This window comes from Bidens hawaiensis, unplaced genomic scaffold (genome assembly GCF_021521415.1).
Source record: "Bidens hawaiensis isolate Kalapana, Puna unplaced genomic scaffold, B.hawaiensis_p1.1 tig00023831_1, whole genome shotgun sequence".
Lineage (NCBI taxonomy): Eukaryota > Viridiplantae > Streptophyta > Magnoliopsida > Asterales > Asteraceae > Bidens > Bidens hawaiensis.
In genome coordinates, this window is record NW_027493750.1 from 65,870 (window position 1) to 90,290 (window position 24,421).

Here is a 24,421-nt window from a genome sequence, read left to right on the forward strand (position 1 = left end):
TCAGTTTTCTCAACTTTACATTTATGACACGGAAAACGAGATTTCAAATCGTCAACGTGTATTTGGGTAAATACTTTAACGATATTCTTCTACTTTAGTTATCATATCTTTTTTGTTAGTTTAATTTTTATTGTATTTAATTAAACTCTATATTTTTTTATGGGTAGTGAAAATAATTCAAAGGTCGATCACCAAGAAAAGCATATTGTTAATTATTTGAAGTCAATGTTAGATTCAAATAATCATTTGGTCAAAGCTTATCGAATGGTACGAGATTGTTTTGAAGAAAACCCACAACTAGATTTGAAGTTGCGTATTATTGGAACAAGACAGCATGATGCCCGACAATATAACTTACTATCCAGTTCTGAAGTTGCTGCTTTAATCGTTGGCGATATTGGTGACGCTATTGATAACCGAGATATAGCTGTTACGAAGAAGTCTGGTTCGTTAAAGCGTATCAGTGAACTTCATCCATTTTATACACCTCTTCAATACCCGTTATTTCATCCTTTTGGTGAGGATGGTTATCAGGTTAATATACTTCATAAGAATGTTTCGTCTTCATCAACCGCAGCACGCAAGAATGTTACAATGCGTGAGTTTTTTGCTTATCGTATTCAAGATAGGCCAAATACGTTTTCAACCATGTTAAATGGTAGGCGTTTGTTTCAGCAAATTTTAGTTGACAAATATACGATGATTGAGGCTTAAAGATTACATTTTATACGCGGTAAACAACATGAACTTAGGTGCGATACTTACCAAAGTTTACGAGGTATGCAAGCCGTTGGAAATACTAATGTTGCAAGTGCTGGTCAACGTGTTATTCTACCATCTTCATTTACTGGCGGAGCAAGATATATAATACAAAATTATCTAGACGCTATGTGCCTTTGTAGATGGTTCGGGTATCCCGATTTTTTCATAACCGTAACATGTAATCCCAATTGGCCAGAAGTTAAAAGATTTCTTAAGGATACAACGTTAAACTCGGAAGATAGACCTGATATATTATGTCGGCTTTTCAAGCTCAAGCTTGATGCAATGATTAAATTGGTAAAGGATAAATTTTTGTTTGGAAGGGTTCAAGCAGGTAATTTAATTTCATTTTATGAACATACAATTATAATATAAGACCTACTTGTATATTATAAATGTTAATAATATTTATAGGCTGTTGACTTTTTACATTTATTATATTTATCGCAGTTGTTTACACGATAGAGTTTCAAAAAAGGGGTCTACCGCACGCCCATATTTGCATTTTTTTTTTGCATCCAGGCAGCAAGATTCATAATCCAAAAGATGTAGATAAATTTATTTCAGCTGAGATCCCAAACAAAGACAGTGATCCAGACCTATACAAGCTTGTATCTGATCATATGATTCACGGTCCATGTGGTGATGCTAACCCGAAGTGCACCTGCATGGTAAACAAAAGATGCTCCAAAATTTTTAATGATGAAACAACTGTTGATTCAAACGGTTTTCCGGTATACAAAAGAAGAGATAACGGTCAATATGTTGTTAAGTCAGATATAATGATGGATAATAGAACGGTTGTTCCATACAACAAGAGTTTATTAAAAAAATTTCAAGCACATGTGAACGTTGAGTGGTGAAATCAATATGGATCTATAAAGTATTTGTTTAAATACATTAATAAGGGTCCAGACCGAGCAACAATTTCCCTTGTACAAAATAACAATGGTGATAACCAAGATCCTAATGTAGATGAAATCAAAGCGTTTTATGATTGCAGATACGACTCTGCATGCGAGGCTGCATGGAGGATATTCGCATTTGGCGTGCATTATAGGCTTCCGTCTGTTATGAGGCTTGCTTTTCATTTACCCGGTGAACAACAGGTAATATATGGTGCTAACGAAGATATTGAAGATATTTTAAACAAAACAACTAATGCTTCTTCCATGTTTACCGGTTGGTTTGAGTGTAATAAGAAGTATGACCTTGCAAAGACTCTCACATACGCTGAGTTTCCAACAAAGTATGTTTGGAAAAAACAAGGTCGTAAATGGGAACCTCGGCAAAGGGGTTTTGCAATTGGTAGAGTTCATGCTGTTCCAGCCGCATTCGACGAAGCTTATTATCTAAGAATATTATTAAATAAGGTTAAAGGCCCCGAATGTTTTGAAGATATTCGAACAGTTGATGGAGTTGTGTGTGAAACTTTTCGAGATGCATGCTACAAAAGAGGTCTTTTAGATAATGATAAGGAATACATAGAAGCAATTGAAGAAGCAAGTCACACTTCTATCGGATATTATTTAAGAAATTTATTTACTATAATATTGATTATTTATAGTTTATCTAGACCTCATTTTGTTTGGGAAAGCACTTGGCAACTCTTAGTTGACGGTATTCTATACAAACAACAAAAAGATCAAAACAACCCTGGTACGATTTATGTTTTTTATAATATTTTCAATGATTCCAAATATCTAATATCAATAAATATTTAAATTATATTAAATTAAGTAGGTTATTATATTGATTTCAGGTTTGATGCTTAATGAAGAGCAGCTAAAAAACTTAGCACTCCTTGAAATTGAAACTTTTTTAATTTGCAACAACTCAAGTCTTAGAAGACATCAACAAATGCCATATCCATATATAGAAACAATTTCAAGTGCAACTAATCTGTTGATGGTGGAAGAACTTTCATATGATACCGAGACCATGAGTAATGAATTTAGTAATCTATTTGATTCGTTAACTGATGAACAAAGAGGGGTTTATAATGAAATAATGAATGCTTTGGTTGATAAAAAAGGTGACGTGTTTTTTTGTATATGGTTACGGCGGTACTAGAAAAACTTATTTATGGAAGACCTTATCTGCATCTATAAGGTCAAAGAGAGACGTTGTGTTGAATGTTGCTTCAAGCGGTATAGCTTCTTTGCTGTTGGATGGTGGAAGAACAGCACATTCGAGATTTTTGATACCCATTAATTTGACCGAAGATTCCATCTGTCCGGTAATATTACAAAATACATTTTTGTTATTTTTAATTGTAGTATTTTTTTTAATTATATATCGTTTTATTTGTTATTTGAATTTAAATAGACTTTAAAATAGGTTACGTTATATATATATATATATATATATATATATATATATTTTTTTTTTTTTCTTTTTTCTTATAATTAGGTTAAAGGAAATGCCGACGTCTATGAATTATTGAAAAAACAAGATTGATAATTTAGGATGAAGCACCAATGATTCATAAGCATGCTTTTGAAGCTTTAGACAGAACTTTAAACGATGTTATAAATGGTGATTCTGCAAATACTTCTGAAGCACTTTTTGGAGGTAAGGTTGTTGTTTTTGGTAGTGACTTTCGGCAAATTTTGCCCGTTGTAACCAATGGTACTAGAAGTGAATGTGTCAATGCTTGCATCAATTCTTCTTATATCTGGTCTAAGTGTAAGGTTCTTAAACTAACTAAGAACATGAGGCTTACAGTTTGATGTCGATCTTCAGACGTTGAGAACATCAAAGAGTTAAGGAACCGTCGGTGGTCCAAAAGACGGAGAGTCGGTTATTGATATTCCAGGGGATCTGTTGATATTGAACTCAGTTGATCCAATTGGTGATTTAATAAAGTTTGTATATCCTGATATATTAGATAGATTCAACGAAGTTACTTACTTTCAGGATCGCGCACTGCTTGCACCTTTGAATGAGGTCGTTCAAGAAATTAGCGAACGTATGTTAGCTGTAACACCCCAACTCGGAACGGGCTGGCGTGTTACTATTATAGATATCAAATCAATGACACAATCCAAAATACATCAAAAATCAATGCAACCTATGTCATATTATTAAACAAAAATGAATTAACTTTTAAAAAGCTTGAACTTCATTATTCTCTCTCATCACTGATCTCCCCGATTTCCCGAATTACCTGTTAGCAAATAAGACAGACACAAACAAGAAAATACGGCTGAGCCAAAAATTGCCCAGTAACGGAGAGAACAATAGTACAGGTAAAGGCATACATAAGACAAAACACATACTGAAATAAAACTGAAACTATTGCGGATATAAAACCACTTTTTAGACCGAACTAGAATTAGATGCGAAACATAATCCGATACACGATCGGGACGTAATATGAATATACTCAAATTTAACCAAATGCGTATACACATATCAAAACGGACCAGAAATATAGCGAAACAAAATATAATTACTAAAATACACGACGATGATGTTAAAATAAATAGGTCGTGTAATACGGAAGCACCCAGAGCCTAAACAGAGGGGTACACAGCTAGCTAGTCCATGCACCAAGGAGACAGTGTGGGTGGCGTGCACACATTGTTCCATCTCAAACAGAAGTCAGGAGTCAGGAGTCAGGAGTCGGAGCTAAGATCGATCTATACGCCTCTAAGTGGCCAAGGTACTACATGAGTACTTTCAGAGACGCCGTGAACTTTGATTACGCACTGTCACGATAAGTGCCATGTCGTTGACGCCCCAACGACAAGTCAGAAATGCTCGGGTAACAGAGTACTGAACTAAAGTCGTATAACTAAAAGTATAACCTATTGCATGCTATAAAATTAATATAACCATATCATACGAATAAACCGAACTAGATAACAAAAATCCGCACTACGAATTGACGGACATCGAATATAAAATGGACTAGAACCAATACTATGAGTGAAGAAAAACTGAATCCGTACCTCAGTAGTCAATAAGTAAGCACGCAACGTCGAGCCACGTTAAGTTGTACTAACACCTACATTTTATTTATAGTTTGAATTATATTTACAAAACTTAATTCAGTTTCGCTGGTACCTTTAGCTCCGGCGACGGAGGCGTTTTTTTTAAAACTTTACTATAACATACTCGACGGTGGAAAGTTTCACCAATTAATTCCTCTAACACTAATATACAATATGTATCAGTTATGAAGTATGTTGACGTAAGTGTAAACAAACATTTATAATTTGAAGTTCATTAAAAGACCCTATTTTAATTATTGTATCAATATTAACAAAAGAATCAAGTTTACTAAGACACGGTTTTACCAATACAAATGTATACGATTTTAGTTAAAAAGATGTTAAAAAAAATTATTAAGTTTATAAAATATTATTCACATTATTTGACAAAATAAACCATGTGACAATTATTTAATCTGTTCATACATGTAGGAACATAAAATAAACAATCAAAACACACTTAGACACAAACTCCATACACACACAACCACCACCACCCACACAACCCTACATACACCATGCACACACATTCACTTACACACCTGCAAACACACACATACACTCACCATGACCGCACACACTCAATACCCAAATACGAGTAGACTTTTCTTTGCGGAACCAAAATTAAACGAACCACGGTCGCCGGAACAAATCGAAACGATACCAAAATTTATATCTTTAAATTCAAATGAGACTAAGGTTTTGATTCGGTACCTCAATATATAGCCGAACACAAACTGAACGTATCAAAGAGCGAGAGCGGTGGAAGTACACGAGCGTGTGATGGTTATGAATCCGGTTATAACATAATGTTAGTTGCGCGGCGTCGGCGACGACTCTCTTCGTCACTTAATTACAACAGAAGGTGATGGTGGAGAATGCGGTAGAGATAAACAGAGGTTTGGGATGGGTGGCCAGAAAACACATAACCGAGATGAAGCTTTGGCGGCAACGCAACGGAATCGGAGAAGGATGGCGAGCAGTGACGTCGCATGGAAGCCCTAGAATGGTTATGTTTTAAGAGTTGAGGATTTGAGAGAATTTAAATTGACAAAAGGAAACTTGATCAACAAGAGATTCATTCCAAAGAATTTGTAGGTTGTTAGTTGTAGCTTACGTAAATAAGTTGGAAGGGATAAGGGTCATTCAAAATATATACATCTAGCAAAAATAGGATTAAGCTTGGTTCCAAGGATTTGGATAATTATTCATACATATATTTTTTTTATTCATAAATCAAATATCACATTACGTTCAAATACTAGCTATTGACAATATGCACAAATTAAAATTTATTATTACTACTATTATATGAAAAATATATGTTCAGATTAACAAATTTTCAGTTACTCGTCATTTATTAATTTTTTTTTCTATTTGATCACTCCAAAATTCCGTATATTACATTAGCCCTCTTTCCTGGCGAAGAAGTCCAGTATCTAAGTTCCGACAGTTTAGCTGAATCTGAAGACGTTTCAGACGATGTTGATCCACAGTTGTATTCCCCTAATTTGTTAAATGGTTTAAAGATGTCAGGAATGCCTAATCATAAATTGGTTCTTAAAGTTGGTGTTCCCATCATGCTATTAAGGAATATTAATCATAAAAAGGGTCTGTGTAATGGAACGCGCCTTCAAGTCGTTAGTCTCGGTAGGCGTGTAATTGAAGCTAAAGTTTTCTCTGGTACAAATATAGGATATCGCACTTTAATTAGTCGAATAAGCCTTACACCAATTGATAAGAAACTTCCTTTCAAATTAAAAAGGAGACGATTTCCTATCTGCTTATGTTTTGGCATGACAATCAACAAAAGTCAAGGTCAATCATTGTCAAGAGTTGGATTGTATCTTAAAAATCCGTTTTTTCTCATGGTTAGCTTTATGTGGCTTTGTCAAGAGTTAAGAGTCGAGATGGTATTAAGTTTTGATACTCGATAAAGAATCAAAGCTTACAAATAAAACAACAAATCTTGTATACAAGGAGATTTTTGGAAACTTAGAATGATACATATTTTATTTGTCATTTATTTTAAATTGTTATATTCTACTCTAAGTGTTATCATGTAACTTATTTTTTTCTAAACTTTAGTTATGTACTTGTAAGACGTTTTTTATATTTGTTTAGTCATAACTTATAAATTGTTATTAACTTATTAATAAGTATTTCAATTTTCGGATATATATGTTTGAATGGATAGCATTGTTTAAATTTCAAATTCAAGTCAAAATATTTAAAATATTTATAATAATAATAATAATAATATCTAATAAAATATTACAAATATAGACTTACTATAAATGATAATTATATAGATATAATCATTTAACTCATTGAAAAAATAAACCGTCACTTCATTTATATACTTTATAATTATCATTTTAATTAATCATCTTCTTCTTCTTCTTCTTTTACAATCTAAAGATTTTTGATAACAAACTACGATTATATTGCCAACAAATGTCGACCATTGTGAATTGGAAGTTTTCAACTGTTTTACGTAAGTATGAATTTCTGTTTAGTGATTTCTTCATGATACAAAAAGATAATATGGACTCGGTGATGATGTTTAATAACCTCCTTAAGCATCAGATTCATGAGACTGGTGTTTGGAAAGTTTCTCCTTGTATTCAAGAAACCAATCTCATCAATCTGTTACGTGAATACCTTGATGATCTCCACCAAGATGTTTTACCGTTTGAACATGTTAGGGATTGGTTTTTTTATCCAAATCAAAACAAAGTTGTTATCAACTTTGAGAATGGGCAGTATAAAAATTTTAATCCTAACCAACTATGTCATGTAATGATTTGTTCCTTTTGAGAGAGCTAGATATGTTGAAGTTATCTAATCATAGAAAAAAAATTGCAAATCTTGAGTTGGAAAGGGAGGTGAGCTTGAAGGTTAAATGGTTAGCCGAATGTGCAAACTATGAAAGTGATTATGATGGTTATCCCGAAAGTTTGTTGTCCGATGATGAAGGAGAAGGTAATATATTAATGCTTTAGATATTGTTTATACACTTAAAAATACCAGTATATTGTCAACATCTTTTTATACCAACTAATAACTATATTTATGAACTTTACATATGTAGGTCGGACATAAGAACTTTGTAATGCTTAGATTTTATTAATTATTATACATGTTGTTATGTTCGATTTAATTTAAATGAATATTGTGTTGTTTTTATAACTTTTCAGGTGTTTAGGAAATGGGACTTTATGTTGGTATAACTTTTGAAGACTTTGATGATGTTTTGATATTAAAGAACATGGTTAGTGTTTTTGTTAATGTCTTTTGGTGGTTTGGTTTAATTTAAGTAATTGTAATTTTGAAGTTTGAATCTTAAGACATTAATGTAATTTTATAATACTTTTGTAACAAATATGAACAAGTAGTATGTTAATTTAAACGTATGCTTAAATTGATTTTTATTAGTCACATGTTATTCCATCCGCGTGTCACGCGGGTCTATACCCTAGTTGGGAAATATACACAAACAACTAAAAAGCAATTTTCTCTATTTCTAAATTACATTATTTATTTTAGCCAAATACTAGACACTTTTTTTATATCTATTCTATTTATTAATTTTATAAGCAAAAGAGAGAGAAAATGGTATTTGGCTCACAAATCCTCAAAATTCCCAAAATTGTCAAAAAAAGTATTGACAGGAACAACGCTTTGGGAAAAGTTCCGACAAGATTTCTACACCAATTATATATTGACATGTACAAAAAATATTTGACAAGCCGGCCAAATTTTTGAACATGTTGAGGGAGCCGGTCATATTTGCTCACTAAATCTTCTTCTCAAAAGTAGTCTTATCAGACGATTTTTTAATGTTTTCTACCTAATCCGTACACATTATCAAAAATCTTGAAAATTGTTCATTTTAAAGTCCGTATTAGCATACGCATTTGAGACAAATTTGTTCCAAGGATACGAGATTTATATTTTTTTTTCTCCTTGCTCTTTGTTTGGATTAGTGAGCTTATGCTTCATTGTAAAAGAAATAAACTTTAAATGACCAGTGATCATTAGTATTCCTAAACATCAATATTCCTAAAATGGATCAAGAAATTTGGACTTGAGAAACGGGATTCAATAAGATTTAAATTTCGTCTACTCCGTCCAAATTTAAAGTGACTCTTTCATGTTCAAATTTTAAGTAATTTCGTTTTTCGAGTCCAAATTTTGAGAAAAAAATTTGTCCTATTCTCTAACACTTTCTTCTCTCCCCTTCAACCCCTCTCTTTTTTTTTTGCCTTCCTCGTCGTCATCATCATCATCATCATCATCTTCTTCTTCTTCTTCACCGGCAAGAAAAAAAACAATCAACGAAAAACGATCAAGTTCCAAAGTTTCTCATCGGTGACCGATAATAATTACTATGATTTCTATAGCAGTGATGAAGATGACGAAATTGACGATGAAGCCACTATGTTTTCATTGAAATCTTTCTCTTTAGACTCGTGGAAACCAGAACTCGCCGAAGATGATGAATAAAAAGAAGAAGAAGATGATGATGATGAAGAAATAAAAAAATAAGAGAGAGGTTGAAGGAGAGAAAAAATGTTATAGAAGAGGACAAAAATTTGTACTGTAAACATGAAATTATTTAAAATTTGAACAGGAAAAACGAGATTAATTTTAAATTTGGACGGAGCAAACGAGATTCAAATCTTTTTAAATCTCGTCGGCTCAGTCCAAAGCTCTTGGTTCATATTGGGAATATTGAAGATTAATGTGTCATTCTAATTTTCCCTCTCTCTTCAGATGGTCCTTTTAGAGAATTTACCCTATATTTTATTAAAACATAGGATCTGGACGGACCAGGAATGAGAGTATAAATCTCGTCTCTTTGGAACAAATTTGTCTCAAATGTTTATGCTAAGACAGATTTAGAAGGAACAGTTTTCAAGAATTTAATAATTTGTACGGATCATGTAGGAAACATTATAAAACCGTCTCAAATAAATATATGTCTATAATCTATAATATATATAAATGAAAACTCAAAAATCCTATGTGTCATGATGTGGTCGCTCCCTCCTTTTATGGAAGCCACCAGATTGCTTGATTTTTAAATGGAGGCTTCTCAAGCATTTGACCCGAATTCACGGGTATAGGTCTTACCAAACCCAGACAGTTCTTAAACGGGTTATAACATCTCATTAAATTAAAAATTAATCTCACCAAATATTTGATATGAAAATCCTATAAAATAGGAATATACTAAAAATTAATATTTTTTTTAAAAGATATGATTTATAATTAAGAAAGAACTTTGTATTAAAATAAGGAAGCGGGTCATGGGTTTTACCAAACCCATATAACTTTTAAACCTGGTTATAACATCTAATTTATTTGTTAAACAATTTCATCATTAAATCCTAAGTATATAATTATTAACTTCCTTACAATACATAAAATTAAAATCAAATATATATATATATATATATATATATATATATATATATATATATATGAAACGAGTAATATAAAATAACCCCGTAACACGAACGAAACCTTTAATATCCTACGTGTCGCGCTCTGGTCACTTCCCACTCCCTCTCAAGCCACCAGATTGCTCATTTGTAAATGGAGCCTTTTTATGCATTTGAACCGCTTTGACGGGTACGGGGCTTCTAATGAAACCCGGATAGCCCACGGGTTATAACAACTCATCTTAACATTTTCCTCTTTCCTCTGCCTGCGAGACCTTGCTCACACCCACCTTATCGCTGGTATGAATTGAAACTAGGAAAAGACTGAGCGAAGGTCATGGTGGATTGAAAGTCTTTCTCTATCTTCACAATTGCAAAACCTCACCTTTCAATCAACGATTCCATTGTGCGATTTCTTCGCTTCAACAACACATTAATTGCGCACAAATTTTGAATCCTTTTTTTGCAGGCGTCTTTTTCTTGTTATGCTAATTACAAATCTAATTTAATAAATAAGTTATATCGTTGCCCCTAATCTATATGTATACCTAAAATTGATTGGCTTTTGTTCTATATTTAAGATCGGCCTATGTTAACTATTAAAGATTCATAGTTCTTTATTAATTAGGTTTTTTTGTTAATTTTTTAAGGTTTTATGATATTTATTATTATTATTATTATTATTATTATTATTATTATTATTATTATTATTATTATTATTATTATTATTGTTATTATTTTGTTTATGATTGGAGCGGTTTGTTACAGTGGAACTTTAATTGATCTAGAAGAAAGTCATCGCTGCTATTCATCGATGTTAAAAGATCTGATTGCTACAAGTACTATGTTTTACAACTATTAATCTTTGTTTATACAGGTTTGACCACATCCAGATTCGTCTTGATTTTATGTTAGATGCTTACTGATAAACTCCAAAATTGTGATCTACAAATTTATGTTTATTTTTAATCAGAGGCTTCAAGCTGAAGTGAATTAGGTTTTGTTTACTATCAAAGTTAAAGTATCAAATTATTGAATATGGTAGCTTTAATGTTTTGGGCTAAACACCTCAGTAGGGTATTCTGGTGGAGTTTGACTTTAATGATCAAACAGTTAGTTTTAAAATTTAATTTCATGCTGATTGGTTTTTATTTACTTAAGTACTTTAGTGGGGTATTCCAGTAAACTTTGGGTTTCATGGTCAAATAATTTCTTTAATGCAGATTGGATATAACTTATTTTAAGATTTGTAAATTGTTTTATCTCCTGATTTATTTGCATATCAGAACTCACTTTAATTTATATGCTTATTTAATTTAAAACGTTTTTTTTCACATCTGTTTGTTTGACTTTTGGATTTATATGGCTTTGTTTATAATATATTTTTTAGATAACGATATTGTTGGTGTTTGAAACTTCACTTTCAACTCAATATTACTACACATTTTACTTATTTGTTAGTTTAAGTATCTAAACTGAACGAAGATGTTATCTTCAGTTTTGCACATAAATAAAGAAATAATATAATTTCGCATATTACAAACGGAGAATTGTTCTTGCAACTTGAGTTGCGTGCTATTTCTTTGAACTAGCAATCTTATGAGAGTGTCTTGGTATTACACTCAAGGTCAGTTGTTTTTACTCTATATGTAATATGTTTTTATGATGTGCTCTTAGGTATGTGTGTGTTTTTGTATGTTGGTAATATGTAGTTTAAAACCTTTTTTTACATTAATCTTTTAATAATTACAGTGTCAAACGTGTGTTTTATCTTTGACGAAGTTCGTAAAAAATGAGCAAAGAATATATTTTTGTGAGACAAGACATGTTTTATAAGACGGGAATGAAGTCTCTATAATCAGGTAAAAAGAAAAGGTATGCAACTTTGTTTTACCTTTGATAATTATTTTTGTTACAACAATGGTATGATCACTACCATAATCTGTTTATTATAAAACTAAAAAGAAAATAATCACTCGTAGGTAATACCAACTTTCTATTGCAAAAGAATGCCAAATGTTGAAGCATTTGACATGATTAAAAATCTTATTTCAAGAACATTGTTGATGTTGTTTTGGGTAGCGAGTAGAAACTTACTAATATTTTATCATTAGATATCAAGCATGTTGAAAACAAGGGCAATCCTAAAATAAATATCTTCATGCATCAATACAACAAGTTCAGAAAGTTAAAGTTTAAGGTGTCGGTTTCTTTCTCAATCGATGCGGGTCATATATCATAAATGGTCCAGTGTTAACAAGAAGCGTATGTGATTGACATTTGATCATAATGGAGGTTATCGTCTGAAATTTGTTACATTGTGTTTTTGTAATCATGCTAATGGGTTTGCGCAGTCTAACCTAACCTTGACAGGATTTTATGAATACCTTGAAAGAAGATGAATGCTATTTTAGTTCCATTGTATCCTCAAAATATAATTCTTCTGATAAAAAAGATACAACATGCATACACAATTTCTTTGTGATCATGCTTTGTAATGGACTGTTTATAAATGAGTCATAATATCAACTTCATATTTGCCAGGAGGAGCCATCAAGGTTAAAGCTTGTATTATCATTTGCTTCATTGAAGTACCATGTGAACTCTAATAGTTAAGTGACAAGATTCATATTAATAGTTTATCTTTTTTTAAACTTGTTGGCTTGACTTCATAAGTCAAAATTCACCCAATAAAACATATATAAAATATTTTAATACTTTTAGGAAACTGGTGGTGGTGGCGGTCATGGTGGTAGTGGTGACTGCCATGGTGGTGGTGGTGGTGGCAGTGCAGTATGTCATACATATATGGCAAATAAGAATGTCATATAATCAAAACTAACGAAGTAAGAATTTCATTAGACAGAGTTCATTGGTAGAAAAAAAACGATAAAAGGTAGGACTATCATTAGTCACTCCGTTAGTTATGATCAGCAGTGGCCAAAAGATGATATTTGAGATTATTTAAAACCAATATATTATTTGTAAAAGTGGTTTAAATTGTTATTGACACAATGTTTGATTAAATAAACTAAGAACAAACACAAATCACTTCAACAACCTACAAAACCTACACTTAACAACAAAATCCGTCATAATTAAGGGGAATATTAACATAGGGTTTCTAATTATTAGATGAAACGAAGGATTTGATAAAGAATGCGAGAAGAGTTTCTCAAGACGGATTATTATCATTATAACGTCACTTTCAAATGACGGCTTCCATTTATTACCCATTTTAAAATATAAAAAGAAATAAATCTACAAAACTTCATAATACAAAAATTTATATATAAAATATTAAAAACGTATACATTATGAATAAAAAATAAATTTTTAAAAACTTAGTTTTTACATATGATCATAAAATTTTTGTTAATATAATTCATAAACTACAATAACTTCTATTATATTTTATAAGAATAAAAACTAATTAACAAATTAATGTTCTATTAATACACAACAATAACTAAACTACAAAATCTATAAATACAACAAATAAATACAACAAATACATACAAAATAACAAGAAAATAACAAACTAAACATCATACTAGAAATAATATAATAAATTAAAAATTCACCCAAAAATGAAATGATAACACATGACGTACCCATTTTAGATGAACGTGGAACTAGAATTGACCTATAGAAATTCAACTACATCAACTAATTAAAAGTTGAATTCACTATAAAGCACAAAATACATATTTTAAACAACAAAAAATAAAATGTTGGGCTACATTAATTGACAGACACATGATAGCCAATTTTTGGTTATCCATTAAAAAACATTTATAGGACACTCGTCAATTTCGGGTCAATCGTGTATTCGTTTTTGTATTGGTTTATATGTTGTAAACCGACCCGATTTATATCCCGAACATTTCAAACATATAAAATATTAGTTTTTATGTTACTAAATCATTCCTACTTGTTCAATTTGAAAAACCCCTTTTACGGATTAGAAAACGCCTTTAAAACGCTCAAATTACATCGAAAACGAACTTCCGGGACGCAAAAGAACCAGGAAAGACGAGCTGACCAAACACCACCCTCATGGGCGCTGCGCCACGCGGCCATGAGGGCTAGAGCGATCGGGTAGCGCGGTGGCCATCAGATCAGTTTATGTTGGTTGTTGTTGTTTGTGGTTTATATCCTTTTATCCAATCCGATTTTTACCCATTATACCTAATGTAAAACCCTTTCAATCTTTTCCTATTTATACACTCCCTCATCCTTCATTAATCCCTGCTCACACTTCAATTTCTCTCTCAAATTCTTAAGATTTAAGGTTGTTTTCTTTGTTCTTGGCCGTTTGACTTTCAAAAGTCAAACTTACCATAATACTTGATTTTAAACATCATATTATTACTTATAACTTATGGCACAACATATATATAATATATATCCCTTGTTACATTTGGTGGTCAGTTCCCCGGTCTCGGTCGGTGAAGTGTTGGGCCTCGTAAGGCAAGGCTTCATGGAGGACTTCGTGGTCCTTGATATATATTTAACTATCTAACCATCTAACTTTATTATTGCTTACTAACCATGCTTAACTTTTGCTCATTTTAGTTTGTATATCATATTTATGAAGTTCCATGGTTATGGGTTGTATAGACTAGCCTCTGTTTAACCGTAAATAGCTCTAAACCGTAAACCAAACTTTGTTTACTAGTTTTGTTAAATAATTGTATAAACATGTTTTATGTTAGATCTAAGTTTCTAAAATCATTTTATGAGTTCTACGGTTATGGGTTTGTAGAGACTAGCCTCGGTTTAACCGTAAATAGCTCTAAACCGTAAACCGAACTTTGTTTACTAGTTTTGTTAAATAATTGTTTAAACATGCTTAGTGTTAGATTTAAGTTTCTAAAACCATCTTACCTCGGTCTTAACCCGAAACAAGATCTGAACCGAAAACCGAAATTTCGTTTAAAGACTTTATTGTTAACTTTTTAGTTGTAAAATTTAAGTATCATCATTTATAAATTATTATACAACTTCTTTGATATTTGGGCATGTGGTAACCATCCATGAACTTATTGGGAGATGGAAACCGAATAAAACCGAACTAAACCAATTTTCACTCGCTTAAGACACACAAGTGTGTTTTTAGATATCAAGACTTGTATAAATCTTTAAAAATACTTTATAAACTGATTTTAATTATTTTCTTAAGTACTTGGAAATGTTGGATCCAACTTGATCTCATAACAAAGTTTGGACTGACAAAACCAAACACTCGCTAAACGGACGTTGTTTGTTCTAAAACAATAGAACTACATACTTGGTTAAGTCTTATTAAATTTTATTGAGTTATCTCATAACATTCATTATTTTGGAAAGTTGACTTTGGGTTTGACCAATTATCAAGACCCGAACCAACAACCTGAAACACTTGTTAAACCCCGTTTTAGTATCTATATTATAAAGGGGCTTGCATTCATGCATTTTTACCCACCTTATTACTTAACATATTTTGAGTAAATATAAGGGCTAGATACTTTAACCCGGTTTCGAGCAAACTTATATTTTTAAAAGACTAATATTATGTTTTTCTTAAATATTTACATTTTAAACCTTAAACTTTAAATTTTTTACATTTCCTATCATTTATTTTATTTAAAGACTTCCTAGACAACCTTTCTAATACAAGACTTCCTTTCATCTAGACTTTGCTCATTAAACCTCATCCTTCCGGTTACTCGTCATTTTATCGATCAAGATTATTACTTGAATGTGAGTACTTTTCATACCCCGTTTTCCATCTTTCGTTTTGGGGGTGATATTGCATACCTATTCAAACTAAATGTTTTATACTTGGGTCATAAACCACAAACTTTATTGTATACTTTACTTTTAAATACTCGATTTGGTGTTCTATGCTTACATGCTTATATGCTTATATGCTAATGTGTTTACCGCTTTTGGTTGGTTGATTCATAAATGTAAGGCCCCGTTACCGGTGCCTCACATTGGGTGTTGGATTTACTTATAAACACAGTTCTAAATATCAGAGTTAATTAAAACTTTATGCGGAATATAAAACTTTCATAACATTACAATAATAATTCATAACATGTCTTAAAACATTCTTGTCTTTCAAAATTAAAACGTTAAATAGAAAACATCATGCGTCTTCAGATGCCAGACTCTTATTCTCCTGCCATGTGTCCCTGCTCAAGCCAGCTCTCTCATTCTACTCACCTGCGTGCATATTAAAAGTCAGTTACGCTGAGTGGGTTCTAGTTAATCATACATCATACAATACAAATACTTACCTTCCATTATGCATCCGAAGATACATAATAATTACTTTACTAATTTACTTTCATTACATACTTTCATACTATATAATTACTGTCCATTCTATCTTAGATATTATTAGGGTCTGATCCCTCTTTCCTTGTCTATCTCTGATATTGTTAGGGTCTGATCCCTTTCTTGTCTATCTCAGCTATTATTAGGGTCTGATCCGTTTCTTCACTATCTTAGATATTATTTGGGTCTGATCCCTCTTTTCTTCTCTATCTTAGATATTATTAGGGTCTGATCCCTTTCTTCTCTATCTCATATATTATTAGGGTCTGATCCCTTACTTCTTCATCTGCGTACATACTGCCTTTACATACCAGTAACGTACATATACTTTCTTTAATCATTCATACATATTCATATGTTGTACATATATATATATATATATATATATATATCATACACATCCATCTATCATATACATACCTCCCTTGTCAATACGCGCAACATCCGAAGATCATTCACGTACTGACAAGCTTTCAATCACGTTCATAACATAATATCTATCACATAAATAATGAATGACATACACTTACCATTTAAGGTAAGCGTATTAACTATCACATTGAGTATGCACACAGCCCCGAAAACATAACAAGGAAATGGGGCACCTGAATGCGGTTACGTTCACCAACAAGCTCAGGTCTTCGCCTTCGGATCTTGAGTCGGGATATAGGATGGTGTTTGTGTGTGTTTTTTATGGTGTAGGCTATGGTGTAGAGATAGATAAAAACGGAAAGGATTAGGGTTTAAGGGGTATTTATACTCCCTTAAGCCCATGGACCTAAGACCCATTCCATCTTATATTCCATCTTCTAAAGTCCAAGCACAACCGTGTACAGTTTATTATCTAAACCGATAAACGACACAACATAAAATAACGAAATTTATCTTATTATTTTTTTATCGAAAGTAGGATGTTACAATAAAAATCCGAATCTATTTGGTATTCTCTTATAGACGATGTCGTTAATGTATTCTTATTAACGATCTCATATAAAATCCGAATCTATTTGGTATTCTCTTATAGACGGTGTCGTTAATGTATGCTTATTAACGATGTCATATAAAATATGAATCTATTTGATATTCTCTTATAGACGGTGCGTTAATGTATTCTTATTAACGATTTCATTATCCAAATTTTTGCTACTATTTAATGTTTCGTATACGAGTTGTGGAATTTCCTATTACATACTTATCGTTCAAAACTATGAAATTGCTCACCAACCTTTGTGTTGACAAAATTCTATTTTATGCAATGTTACAAGTTTGACTTTGGTTGACTCGAGAAACATGACGAAAAACGTTATCAAGACTATTGAGATATTAGCAAAACGAACAATATATATTTGTTTACTTGTATTTAGTTTGTTTTGTATGAACAAGTTATGTGATTGTTTATTGACTTATGAAATAAATGAGTTGATTAAATACTGTCACTTTAATAGTGTCTTGTGTTTTGGGCAATCTGTTGCACCCTGGCATGTTCCGCCGCCTTTGGTTGAGGTGTGACAATTTACGTTCTACATCACCAACGAACCGAAACAACTCAATACAGACGAAAATAACACAAGTCATATAAATTTCTTTATGAAGTAATGTATATTAAGACGAAAAATCGCATCTTAAATAACAAAATGTTTGGTCAGGTCAACTACTAGACCAGTGAGACCCATTTGAGATATAAATAAAAAACAAAACAAACTATACTATACTTAAACTACAACTAATAAATATAACATATTTTATAAGTTCATGTAACATTCAAGTTTAATATCTAAACATATCCTACACGAAAAATATACACAAACAATAATTAAAAAAAAAACTCAAAGTAAAATGTGTGTGTGTGTGTCTATATATATATATATATATATATATATATATATATATAAGAGGGTTCAAATAAAAAACAATCATTTTGTGAGAAGTGTGAGAAGACTTTAAAATAAAACAAACCATTCAAATAGGACACTATACCATGTAAATAGGAAACTATACAGTTTTTAAAAACTACTAATCTCAACCACTAGATCCAATGGCCTATATCTATTATTATTTTTTTCACAAAACTATTGTTTTTTTACGTTAACATGTAAGGCCCCAAACCGGTAGCCCTACTTTAGCGTCGGATTTACTCATAAACACAGTTCTTGCAATCAGAGTTAATTAAAACTTTCGCGGAAACGTTTACTTGAAGCATTCGTTACAAAACATTCAATCTCTTCTATGATACTATAAAACAAATCATTATATTTAAAACATCTTTTCTTCCATCTTAAGATGCCAGCCGTTCAATCCATGCCATGTGCCATCCTCATGCTAGTTCTTTGGTCTGATCACCTGCGTGCATACTAAAAGTCAGCTACGCTGAGTGAGTTCTAGTTAATCAAGCAACTTATCATACAACCACTACATGCATCATATACGTATCCGCAGACACGTAGTCCACTATCTAACCTGCTTACCTTACCACTTAGCCTCTTATTTACACCTACCACCTTGCCACTTTGCCACTTTAATAACGTATAACGTTATGCCACTTTGCCACTTTAATAACGTATAACGTTATGCCACTTTGCCACTTTGCCGCTTTAATAACGTAGTCACGTATAGGCTTACCCTACCACGTACTATCGTCGTGCCACTAACACTCTTACTACACTCTTGCCACTTCTAACACGCTCTACCTCTACTTGTCTACAACATGCTTCATATCATTTACATAATAAGCAAGTCACATCATAGCATTCATACACACTAATAACCACTTGGCAATCACTATCCTTGGCGATGCGTACAATATCCGAAGATCGTTCACGTACCAACAAGTATTATATAATAGCTACCTCGTATAACATCTATAGCATACACTTACCACTTAAGGTAAGTGTATTCACACTTCACATCGAGTATGCACACAGCCCCGAAAACATAACAAGGAAATGGGGCTAGAAACTCACCTGAACACGGTTACGTTCACCGTTAATCGTAATCCCTTTCTTCAGTTGTGCACGGCTGACTGTATAACAAGTATACGTATCAATTAACTATCACTACTCATATTGTATTTCTATCTTTATATGACCCACAACGAACGGGGGTCCGGGGGCAGCGCCCCTGGCAGCGGGGTCTAGGGGCGGCAGCTCCTAGCAGGGTCGAAGGGGCAGAGCCCCTGGCTGGGGTCGAGCTGCCAGGTCAGCTTGGAAAAATTTTATTTCCATTAACTGTCTTAACACATTTTTCATTAGGTTTTTAATTTATTTTCTAAGTAAACTTAACTTTAGGCGAAGTTAAACCTTAAGCGAACTTAGCTTTAGGCGAAGTTAAACCTTAGGCGAACTTAGCTTTAGGCGAAGTTAAACCTTAGGCGAACTTAGCTTTAGGCGAAGTTAAACCTTAGGCGAACTTAGCTTTAGGCGAAGTTTTCATCAGGCGAACTTAGCTTGCAGGCGAAGTTGTCGGCTGCAGCTACTGTTCGTCCTTAATCGTCTTCGTTTCTTAACCAAATAACTCGATTTAGGTATCTACGGAATCGTTTGACCAGCGCCTACAAACCCCAACCATCAAATCGACCTAACATCGATGTTTAAAGGGTGAGATTTAGGCATATAGGTTACGGGTTCTGTTATCAATCGATTAACCCATCAAATCGTAACCATTTTCAGTAAGTTTAGCTTTGTTGGATTCGTTTTTTCCATACAAACACAGATCTATCATTTCTATACTAATCCAAACCTAAACGAACAAGTTCCGATATAAACGTACCGTAAATGAGTCGAACTACGAACACGAGCTGGTCTTGTTGCTTTGGTTAGTCATGACGATCTAGCACCAACGAGCTCGGGTCCTCGCCTTTGGATCTTGGTTCGGGTTGTGTGTTTTGGGGTGTGTAGAGATTAGGATGGATAAATGGATGGAATGGAAATGATTGGGGTTTAAGGGGGGTATTTATACTCCCTTAAGCCCATGGACTGAAAGCCCATATTTCCTTTTGGTCCCTATCTAATCCCATCTAACTATCCTACTAAGTCTTCATATTTTGCTATTATTATTATCGTTCCACTAACTCGTTTATTTCACCCGACAAAATAATATATTAAATATTACTTTAGAAATTTCGGGATGTTACATAACACTACTTATATATATATATGTATATATATATATATAGGGTAGAGATATTGTACGCTAATGCCTTAACGTACGAGAGGTACGCGAGACGCTTAAAGGCAAAAAAACAAAGGCAAAAACCCAAAACGCTCAGAAAACGCTAAAAAACGGTCTTCGTGAAAAAAGTAAAAAATTGATCGATTAACGATCCAAAACTGTTTTTTTTTTTGTTAACCAATGATTAATTGGATATGTATTGACGATTCCGAGATGTTGGGATGTGATTTCATGGATCGATTCGTGAAAAACGGGATTCGCGTACGTTAATGTACGTTAAGGATTAGTGTATTGGATCTTTTCACTATATATATATATATATAGCGAGGTTATAATAAGAAGTAGATTTTTCCTAAGAAGTGCTGAAAGTGTGTTTTCACCATTAGATTTAATAAAACACACCGCACAATTAACAAACTTTCCATATCCACCATCAATTCAACATATATAATGCACCAGGTTACTTCTTACACTTCTTAGACACACTCCACTTCTTATTTTAACCCCACCCTATATATATATATATACTAGACGAGTGTCCGCGCGATGCGGCAGGTATTTGGTATTCATGGTTCGGTCTAAACCCTTAAAACCGGTCATTGGTGTTGTTTCAGTGTTTGGTATTTGATGTCAAAAAGATGTTAATAACGGTTGGACTCACGGGTTAACAAAGGACCGTCAAAACCGACTGTGAACACCCAACGTAGTAATTTATTTAATTTATAAAACTATAACAATATCATACTCAAATAAAAATGAATAAAATACTCGATTTTATGGTGTAACTTTTTTAGAAAAATATTAATGTACGAAAACGTTATGGTCATTTAAACTTTGTGGGGGAAAGTTGGTTTTAAATTGAAATTTAAGTTAATATATGGTTAAAGATGAAGGGGTAAACATGTAATTGTTCTTTCATTTGACAAAAGTTGACTAAAGTTAGGGTGCAAAAATGTAAATATTTTAAAGAGTTAAAATATGTGGTATGAATTGTGTATTTAAAAGACAAGTTTGTCCTTTTTTAAATATGTACCTTGTGCATTATTGGCTGTAAATTACTTAAAAATCAAGTGTATTAATTTGCCCTTATCTCCTATTATATATATATATATGTGTGTGTGTGTGTGTGTGTGTACTAGATGGGTGCCCGCGTGATGCGACGGGTATTTGGTATTCATGGTTTGGTCTAAACCCTTAAAACCGGTCATTGGTGTTTTTTCAGTGTTTAGTTTTTTATGTCAAAAAGATGTTACTAACGGTTGGACTCACGAGTTAACAAAGGACCGTCAAAACTGACTGTGAACACCCAACGTAGTAATTTATTTAATTTATAAAACTATAAAAATATTATATTCAAATTAAAGTGAATAAAATGCTCGATTTTATAGTGTAACTTTTTTAGAAAAATATTAATGTATGAAAAAATTATGGTCATTTAAAATTTGTGCGGGAAAGTTGATTTTAAATTGAAATTTAATTTAATATATGTTTAAAGATGAAGGGGTAAACATGTAATTGTTCTTTCATTTGACAAAAGTTGGGGGTGCAAAAATATAAATATTTTAAAGAGTTAAAATATGTTGTATGAATTGTTTATTTAAAAGACAAGTTTGTCCTTTTTTATATATGTACATTGTGCATTATTGGTTGTAAATTACTTAAAATCAAGTGTCTTAATCTGCTTTTGTCTCCTATATTATATATAGCATAGATAGAGGAGGGATATTTTGATAACTTTGATGAGTTATAAGAACTTTAAGAACTTAATACGGACCACACTTTTAATTAAATGAGTATGAAATATGTGGCTGAAAATAAATCTGATTAAAAAATTAATCAGGAGAGATAATAAATATTTATGATGATTACACAAGTTTAAATGTTAGTTACACATGTGTAATAAGTCGATTCGGTGTGTGAAAAAATACTATAATTTTTTTACGTTACTTACACTTACGTATTACATACGTGTAATAACAAATTCAAAAAGAATTTATTACGTTGAGTTCTTTCCTGTAAGGCCCCGTTACCGGTAGCCCTACTTTGTACGTTGGATTTACTCATAAACGCAGTTCTAAATATCAGAGTTAATAAAAACTTTCGCGGAATACTAAAACTTCAACCATAACATTTTACATAACCATCAAATCATGTCTTATAAAACATTCGTAGACAATTAGAACAAAACATAATCTTTAAAACATCACAACATTTCTTCGAGATACCAGTATCTTCGATTCCATGCCATGTGTCTTCAGTCACGCGAGCTGCCTCAACCTATTTGCCTGCATGCATACTAAAAGTCAGCTACGCTGAGTGAGTTCTAGTTAATTACATAACTTACTTTTCATACACATATACGTGCCCGAAGGTACACATTACATACATATCATGATCAGCATTCGTCCATACACATTCATATCTAACCATACATTATAAAGGGCGTTTCACCCTATATACCTCGGATATTATTAGGGTCCGGTACCCTCCATCCTCGGATATTATTAGGGTCCGGTCACCCTTCATCCTCGGATATTATTAGGGTCTGGTCACCCTTCATCCTCGGATATTATTAGGGTCCGGTCACCCTTCATCCTCGGATATTATTAGGGTCCGGTCACCCTTCATCCTCGGATATTATTAGGGTCCGGTACCCTTCATCCTCGGATATTATTAGGGCCCGGTACCCTTTCTTCCATAGCTTCATACTATACCTGTCCTTAAATACTTTTCCTGACAATACGTGCAATCTCCGAAGAGCGTTCACGTACCATTAACATATCATACGTACATTATGCATACATCATAAATATTCATACATGCATCTCATCTTACATCATACATAGCAATCACGTCTTTAGCTACCACCTGACGGTACATGCAATATCCGAAGATCGTTCACGCACCGTCAAGCAATCATCATACATAAATCATACAAGGCATACACTTACCACTTAAGGTAAGTGTATTAACTATCACATCGAGTATGCACACAGCCCCGAAACATAACAAGGAAGTGGGGCTAGAAACTCACCTTAATGCGGGTGCGTTCACCGTTTACGGTTATTCCCTTCTTGAGCTGTGCACGACTAACTGTATAATAATTATACGTTTCAGTAAACTATCACTACACATATCATCTTTCTAGTTTAATTATTACCCTCAACGAACGGGTGTCCGGGGGCAGCGCCCCAGGCAGCAGGGTTCTAGGGGCGGCAGCCCCTAGCGGGGTCCAAGGGGCAGAGCCCCTGGCTGGGGTTAACAAACAATTTTATTTTCATTAACAGTCTTAACACATTTTCCATTAGGATTTTGAATCATTATAAATTTGCTAACTTAAAGAGTTCAAGCGCTTCTTTGTAATTTAAATCATCATTTTCTAAGTTCAGGGACCAATCTGTCATTCTTTCAAAGTCTAGTTCATTAATATACTCTTTAACGAATTGGGGTTCGTTCGTTATTTCTGTCTTCCTTAACGAATTGGCTAATTCGTTACTTTATAACGAATTGGCCTTTTTAGCGAACTGATCCATTTTCGTCTGGTCTGTCTAACGAATTGAACTCTTTGGCGAACTAAACCCTCATAACGAACCAGTCCTCATAACGAATTAACCTTATAGCAAACTCGTCAACATACGAATTGGACTTAGCGAACTGAAGCTAGTTCGTCAGTCTTTCCTTAACGAATTAACTAGCGAATTACTTCTAATTCGTTAG

The 24,421-nt window shown here is 32.8% G+C and overlaps 1 protein-coding gene across 1 annotated transcript; it reads left to right on the top strand.

The window, feature by feature from the left end:
• The first annotated feature begins 780 nt into the window (after window positions 1-780).
• Window positions 781-7,865, top strand: LOC143568203 (uncharacterized). The gene is made up of 8 exons (XM_077054413.1): window positions 781-1,096; window positions 1,285-1,562; window positions 1,671-2,264; window positions 2,798-3,001; window positions 3,231-3,336; window positions 6,171-6,443; window positions 7,584-7,745; window positions 7,855-7,865. Exons 1-8 carry the CDS (start codon window positions 781-783, stop codon window positions 7,863-7,865), a joined length of 1,944 nt encoding a protein of 647 aa, XP_076910528.1.
• The last annotated feature ends 16,556 nt before the right edge of the window (window positions 7,866-24,421 follow it).